This window comes from Tupaia chinensis, unplaced genomic scaffold, assembly GCF_000334495.1.
Source record: "Tupaia chinensis unplaced genomic scaffold, TupChi_1.0 Scaffold000489_1, whole genome shotgun sequence".
Classification (NCBI taxonomy): domain Eukaryota; kingdom Metazoa; phylum Chordata; class Mammalia; order Scandentia; family Tupaiidae; genus Tupaia; species Tupaia belangeri.
The window spans coordinates 3,555,895-3,563,973 of NW_006160001.1; the positions used below are offsets into that span (position 1 = coordinate 3,555,895).

At 33.9% G+C, this 8,079-nt stretch overlaps 1 protein-coding gene across 2 annotated transcripts in view; it reads right to left on the minus strand.

Moving 5' to 3' along the window:
* Positions 1-6,169, minus strand: part of NIPBL (NIPBL cohesin loading factor) — a 135,977-nt gene extending 129,808 nt beyond the window's left edge. For both annotated transcript variants that reach the window (XM_006156317.3, XM_006156318.3), the window contains exons 1-3: positions 6,030-6,169; positions 2,914-3,079; positions 108-235 (exon numbers count right to left, since the gene is read on the minus strand). In XM_006156317.3, the coding sequence (XP_006156379.1) occupies positions 108-235; positions 2,914-3,079; positions 6,030-6,093 (358 nt within the window). In that variant the 5' untranslated portion in view covers positions 6,094-6,169. The remainder of the gene's footprint in view (positions 1-107; positions 236-2,913; positions 3,080-6,029) is intronic.
* Between the last annotated feature and the right edge of the window lie 1,910 nt (positions 6,170-8,079).

Here is an 8,079-nt window from a genome sequence, read left to right on the forward strand (position 1 = left end):
CATTCCTGAACGGTAGGCAAACTTCTTAAAGAAGACGGTTGAATTACATGTAAAACAAGTTCCCATTTAAAATATATACTGCAAAATTTAATTATTAAGAATCTTACCACTTTGCACATATCTGTTCTGCATGCTTTTCTCCCTGAAAACGTTAGGACTCCTTGCCAGGATGGCCTGCAACAAGACTGGGATGTCGCCTTCGGGATCATCACTGCCAAGATTATCTTTCAACTCTCTAGAATTGAGAAAATAGATATCAAAAATTAAAATAATGACTAATGTATTAAGACAATTTACAGCATATAAAAACAAATCACCAGAATATATCCAATACTATGAATTTTTGAAGATATACCCTTGGAAGAAACAGAATTATCAAAATGACAGGAAGGAGTTCCTGTAAGGACATTTTCTTTGCCCACTTTATTTTACATAGTGAAAAACAATACAGAAGGACCAGCAAATGGTGTAATGGTTATGTCGCTGGACTCCCATGAAGTCAACTGCAGTTCGAGTCCTGGACCTGGTGATTTAAACTCAAGTTGGGCGCATGCGTGTGCATACTCAAGATCCCAAGAAAATGGAGAAGAGATCATGACGTGGCCATCCCCCTGGGGGTGGGGGTGATTTCTCACTTTCTATCTCTCTGTCTCTCCAACAAGCGCACGCTCCTTATAGCAAAAATCTCTCTCTTAAAAAAAGTACAGAACATTATTTCATGGAGCTCTAAATTTATTTAAGAATATTCACATTCACATTTAGTTTTTGAAGAAAAAAATTATTTATTTATTATTATTATTATTTACTTTGATCAGAAAGGAGGAAAGTAAGAAAGCAAGCCACCAAGTCTGGCACCACAGTCAGCCATCTGGGAGTCCAGTGCTTTAATCACCATACCACCTGCTGGCTCCAAGAATATTCACATTAATTTTAAAATAGAGAACAAATAGTCTATTCCAAACTACTTAAAATAATGGAAAAGTAGAAAAGTGATAATTATGGAAAGAAGTTCCTATTTAGGCTTGGAATGCATTTTCTCTCAACATCTGAATATGAGTAAGTCTGATTTTCTGGGAATGTCCTCCAAATGAAATATGGTTGCCACACTGATTAAAACAAGACCCAGAGGATATGTAATTTTTCCATTTTATTTTCTTTTCTCAAATAAAATCATAAGGAAAGGAGGAAAACTCAAGTATAATAGCAATTTTCAGTAAACTTCAAAGTAAGTAGCAAATTAAATTCACTACTATGGAAGGTGATGATAAAATTAAACATGAGTAGTGGATTTTAATTTCACATTCTACATGTCACTGTTCTACTCTTCAAATACAGCCATAGAGACCAATAAACATGGTGTCTAATGATAAGACCCAATAAATTAACGGCAGCAAACTTTTTTTAAAAAATAATTATTTATTTAATTTCATTTATTCACTTATTTATTTTAATTTGACCAAAGAGAGGTACACAGGGGGCCAGGGGTGTGGGATGTGAGAAAGCAAGCCAGAAGATCCAGGACTTGAACCACGGTTGGTCATCTGAGTGTCCAGCATCTTAACCACCATGCCACCTGCTGGGCCCCAATGGTAGCAATCTACAAAGAGATCTCCATAAAATAAATCTTAATAGTTTATGTGCTATTTCCCTTACTTTTAAAAATATTTGGTGAAAAATGTTGAGTACGTATGTGGAGTCATATGAGTACTATAACGCTGCAGACATAATTGAATTTCTGAGTGACAAAATGGCAGTTTCGTACTTCTGATTTTAACCTATTATTTCTCAGTTTCTCCACCAGAAAATCCACATTTAGTAAACATTTCACCTTAGAGTCATCAGCTTTAGAAACAGCCCTAAAATATGTGTTGTATCTAATGGCAGTGACCTCTCCATGATGTTTTATCCTCATTCCCCTAAATAACTTTTAAATTTAAGAAAAAATTAAAGAATTGAAGGATATATAAATACTGAGTCATCAGAAAAGTCATGTTGCATTTTTGCACAGAAAAAATACATCATGACTTTTCCGATGACTGAATACTATTGTGTGGTGGTATACAACAAAGGAACAGAATTCAGATTTTTAACTTTTACACATTTTTGTGTTAAGGTAAGTAAATATTGCTTCTGCAGTAAAAAGTAAGTATTGGATTGAGTCCCAAACCCAGTGGCTTAAAACTCATGTCGGGCATGTGTGTGTGCATACCTAAAATTCCAAGAAGAGAATGGAAGAAAAGGGGTTGCGTCATGGCTATCCCTGCTGAGGGGTGATTTCTCGCTTTCTGTCTGTCTCTTTCTCTCTGGTGAGTACACATGACCTATAGCAAAAACCTCTCTTAAAAAAAAAAGTATGTTAATGTGCAAAAAAAGTGAAATATGGTGTATAATTTAAATCAATTTTACTCTAAATAATATTGTGTGAAAACACACACTTATGGTCAATTGGTACACTAAATTCTAGTAAAAATAAGTCCTAAATTCTGTTGCATCTAAAGTTAGCCCTTGAATTCTGGTTATGTCTCATGAAAAGTATGTAAACCTATTCTAAATAAAGCAAGCAGTATAGTGCATAGTGTACAGGAATTTTAACTACTCTAGCAATACCACAAAAAAGAGAATTTCATGAACAACTTCAGATCTCTGCAAGGCTGATGGATCCCAAGATCATTATTTTAAGAGCTGAAAAGATTTCCATAGAACTACATGGGTCAGAATTACTGTCTCAAAATATCTATGGCCTATTTAAATCTTAATAATACTTCATCACAGTAAGACTACATTCTCACTTGCACATTGATATATATTTTAAATACGGACCTAAATTTTTTTAATATGAAATAAAAAAAGAGTGATTCTCTTAGTAAGACTAAAACTTCACTTTATTTTAGATGTAAAATTGCTTATACTTACATGTGATCTGTTGATACCTGGTTGAGGCTATGGACAAGTTGTGAAACCAAATTGTCATCCCTACAGGCCAAAAGGCAGTTCACCTCTTCTGCTATTCGTGCATTAAAGAGAAGGCTCTTTGTAGTTGTAGCAGGTAAAGGAGATGGAAGAGGCAGCTGGTTCAGGACTATTTAGAGTAAAATCAGATCATTAAAAATTAAGTGAGTATAAAAAGTCTCTTTAGTGCTTACATAAATTAAGATTAAAAACAAATTACAAATATCTATGTAACGAATTATAAGGCATTCCTCCTCTCTCGGCAAACCTCTCAACACTACAAAACATCCCTTGAACCATAATAGATTATACTACACTGTAAAAATAAAATTCAACTTATTTATATTCATGCTTGCTTTTCACTTCTTGAATTTTTATAAACTTAATGGTTAATTTTTATTAACCAATACACCTGGTGGTGTGGTGGTTAAGGTGCTTCCCACACGGCCAACCATGCTTCGAGTCCCAGATCCAGGCTCTTGAAAACCAAAACAAATAAATAAATAAATCCTTTATTTATTTTTTATTAACTTAAATGACTAGCTAAAAGAATAAGGATAAAAACTAACTTTCAAGGTAGCAATTCATTAATTCTTACTTAAAATATTTATAAGAATCACCAGTACTTTCATACAAATAAATCAAACAATAATACCCACTCTTCATCAGACAGACAAGTAGTATAGTTTTAGAAAACTAAAGTATATACAAAAATAAATAGCCTACTTTAGAAGGCGAACATTCACTGAATAAAATTCTAAAAGATGAATATCTAAGGAATTCTAGACTAAGTTGTAAATTCCTACATAGCTCTCTCCTCTTCATTTTATTCTTTCCTTTTTTAAGGCTTTTGACATAAGGCACATATGCTTGCCAGAGGGAGGCGAAGAGAGAGAGAGAGAGAGAGAGAGAGAGAGGCCATCTCAGGGACATGGCCACGCTGCAATCCCTTCTCCTCCAGTTTTCCCCCAGGATTTTGGGCACATATGCATTGCACCCTGAGTGATTGTCAAGCTGCTAGGTCTCATGCTCAAACAACAGTCAGCCATGTGAGTCCAGCATCTTATCCACTACACCACCTGCTGGTCCTTCATTCCATTGTAATAGCAAACAGAAGAACATAAATATTTTATAGTAGTTTAAATTCAGCTACTTGACGTTTCTTCACCTAATGGAAATTTATTAATCTGTCTTAAACTAAAGCTTAAGAAAACTAATTAAAAATGGCAGGCATTTTTATTTTTCACTTAATTTCTAATCGTCTAAACAATGTAATTATAATGTTACTCAGTTCTTGTAGGTAAAAACAGATTTTTCATTAATGAAAACATATGAAGGTTGGCTTTAAAGCCTAGTGGTTAAGGTAATCAGAACACATATGGCCAGTTGAAATTCAAGTCCTGCTCTGGCAGCTTGAAAAACATGGCAGATGCCATGTGCATATATGCCCCAATAGTGATAGGATAGAGAAATGGAGGAAAAGGGATTGGGATGCTTTCCCCTCCCTTGTCAAGCACACATACTCTCTGGCAGTTAAAAAAAGAAAGAAAGAAAGAAAAAGAGACATATAGGAAACAAATTATTACTTATAAATAGGGCTTACTAGGAAGACAAACTTAAAATATTAGGTAAAACTGAGATCACAAAGACAAAAATTTTTTATTTTAAACCCTATACATTAAGAGTTTATATCTTACCTACAACAAAATGATAACAAAAACTAAACCAGTTTCAAAAAGTTTTCTTATCTGAGTTTTGCTAACCCAATCAGCTACTTTTATATTAATTTAGATCTCATAAATTGGGGCCAGCAGGTGGTGTGGTTGTTAAGTTGGCAGGATCCCACATAGATAACTGCAGGGTTGGTTGAGTCCCAGACAGTGGCCTAAAAATACATGAAGCACGTGTATGTGCATGCCTCAAATCTCAAGAGGAAAATGGAGGAGAAGGCATTGTGGTGAGCCCACGCTTCCTGCCCACAGGGGATAATTTCTCAGTCCTCTTTCCCCTGTCTCTCTCTGTCTCTCTCTGGTTAGTCCATGTGCCCATTACAGTAAAATTAAAAAGTCATGCTAGTTAAATCCAATTAGAAATACTAAATAACAAAATAAAACCCAGAAAAAATAGTTTTTAGAAAATACTGAACATGGATTAAAAACAGTGTGATAGTTTTTTGCACCATTACCCAAGGACTGAATCATATTTAGACATGTCTACCAAAAAAATTAGTCCATAAAAAACACATTTATTAAATCTCAAAAGTTTGACAATGTTCTTTAAGCTTCTTAAGCATTCAGTGACAGTAATAGAGGCTGCTGATACCTATGACAAATTCCAACAGATTACTGAATAGGATATCCAAATATAACCAAAAAATTAGAAAGGTTGTATTGTCAAATGTTTTATTTGAACAGCAGTTTCAGTTACCATTTCCACAAATACTTTTTTTTAAGTCTGTTAGTTCCTATATGCAAACTGTATGGTTCTTGAATTTTGATTTGCCTTAACGCCTTTTGTCATCATCTTTTGTGCTTGTTTTTGCATTGATCTCTTTATCATTTAAGATCTTTAATCAAACACATGCTACCATTTCTTTCTTTCTTTTTTTTTAAGTTTGCTATAGGGCACATACACATGCCAGAGACAGAAGTGAGAAATCACCTCTGCAAGAGTGATGGCCACACTGCAGTCCCTTCTTCATTGTCCACTCGGGATTTGGGGCATGCATGAACAACATGCCCAGTATGCTTTTCAAGTCATCAGGTCTGGGGTTTGAACAGCACAGTCAGCCATGTGGGATCCTGCCACCTCAACCTCCAAGCCACCTGTTGACCCAACACTATAATTTCTTAATGAGTACTTAGAATAAAACAGAAGTTAAGGTCTAAACTATAATTTATCTGGTAATAAAAGCTTGGTTACTTTCTCACATATGCCAGTAAATCAAAAGAAATAATGTTTGTCATTCTAAATCTAAAGTTTCTTTTATTTATAATATTAAAGATGATTTTTGAAATAATCTCTCTAAAACTATTGCTAAAACAGAGTTGAACTTAAATTAGATAAATTAACCAACTTACGGTCTGTTAGACTAGCAATCCCCGCAAGAGTAGTGATGGGGACATGGGGCATATCCCCATTCATCCTGAAGTTCTGGAATGGTGTTGCGTATAAAAGTATTTAGTTCAGGTGCCAGCTGTCATTACTTCCCATTTCCCAAACACTGTAATACACAAAAACAGATCATTATTTGTAGAAATATGTCAAATATATTACTATTAGGAAAATGCTTAAGCACTATAAAGTGTTAAATTTCTTGCCTTTATTTGTTCAACCTACAGAACAACACTAGTCATTCACATATAACTTACCATATGTGGAGCACTACAAACTGCTTTGTACACATTAACTCATTTACTCCTCACAATAAGCCAGTAAGGGAGGTACTATTATCTTTTGCATTTTACTGATGGGGAGACTAACTAGCAGAGGATTCGAATTTGGCAGTCTAGCTCTAGAGTCTATATCTTTTCCATCAGGTTGTATTATTAAACAGAAATACTCAACCTTTCTAAGTGCTATAATTTGCTTCCACATTATGGACACATTAAAAGTTTAACTTCGAAATCTAGCTTTAATTTGCCTTTCCAGCAGTTGCTCTTATATCTCTCCATAAGCCATCCTCTAGCAAGCTCAACTAATGAGGTTTTCCCAAATTCACCTTGCTTTCTCCCATCTTTATATATTTAAGACAGTCTCCCCATGTAGAAGCCTATTCTTATAGTAGCACAAATCATGTAATTTTTCAAGATCGAGGGCAAGTTCCTAGAACTTCATGTAACCTCAAATTCACCCAAAATCCACCTTACTTTAATCTACTATGAATTCATAACATTTATAATTTTGAAAAATATCAATAATTATTTTGGTAAGTAAAAATCCTTTGTGATATCTTTTGAAACTTGTTTCATTTTTAAATGATTACTTCATGTTGCTGTACTTGCCTTCCAACTATCACACAATCAATATGTAACCACATAAAGGACAGAGAAAGACATGTGCTAACATATTTAATGTCTTCAGGTAAACAAGCTGGTTGCTTTAAATATTCAGTATTATCATGATATAATTCTCTCTCTCTCTCACTACAGAGAGTGTACTGTGTGTGTACATGTATGTATGTAAATAAATTAATAATTAGGTAAACAGGGATCGGCAGGTGGCATAGTGATGAAAGGTGCTGGCCTCCCACGTGGCTGACTGTGGTTTGAGTCCCAGACCTGGTGGCTTGCTTTATCACTTTCTCTCTCTCTGTTTTGCTCTGGTCAAATTAAATAATAACAATAAAGTTAAATTCAAAAATAATTCTTAAAAAATAAGTAAATAAATATATGCCTTCAGTGAAATTGCTGAATACCGTGTTGGTTATTCTCTTCAAGGTCCCCTAATTCCCTCATAATAGTTTCACCTAAAGGACTGTGGAACATTTAATTTTCCTTTATCAGTCCTTGTGCACATGCTTTTGAATGAGTAGTTAAAGTAGTAGTTAAAGTAACATTCTAATAACTGCACATTGATCAGATATGCTTTCATTACTTTATAAACTAATCAGCAAATAGAAATCTACTGTATATCATCCAAGATAGTGCTAAAACAGAAAACTGAATTATAATTTCCTTTTAAAAAGTTTAAATGTTTCTTGCTAAGGTTGTATTTGCTAGTCAGTTACCTGTATGTCTTAATACAAATTGGTAAATAAGTATTTTTTTTAAAGTAGGAGTATAGAGGTAGTTAAAATTAAGAACTCTTTTTGCTCAAATATTTACAGTATAAATACATGATATATTGACAAAGGTAAAACAAAAATGTATAGTTTTAGGGAGTTAACAAGTAAGCACCATCCAGAAGGTTAGCACTTCAGTTCCTTCTAGAGGTATGACTATTCTATTATTTTTAGTAATAATTTTCTCTTTTTTCTTTATAGTTTAATGACCTTTATAGGTACATTCTTTATTAGTTGTCAGCTAAGGGGAAAACATTACTTTCCTTTGATAAATGACTGATAAAAAATTTGCTAGAAGTCCACTGAGAGGAAAAGACACAGGAAATAGTATAGGAACGATAATTTTT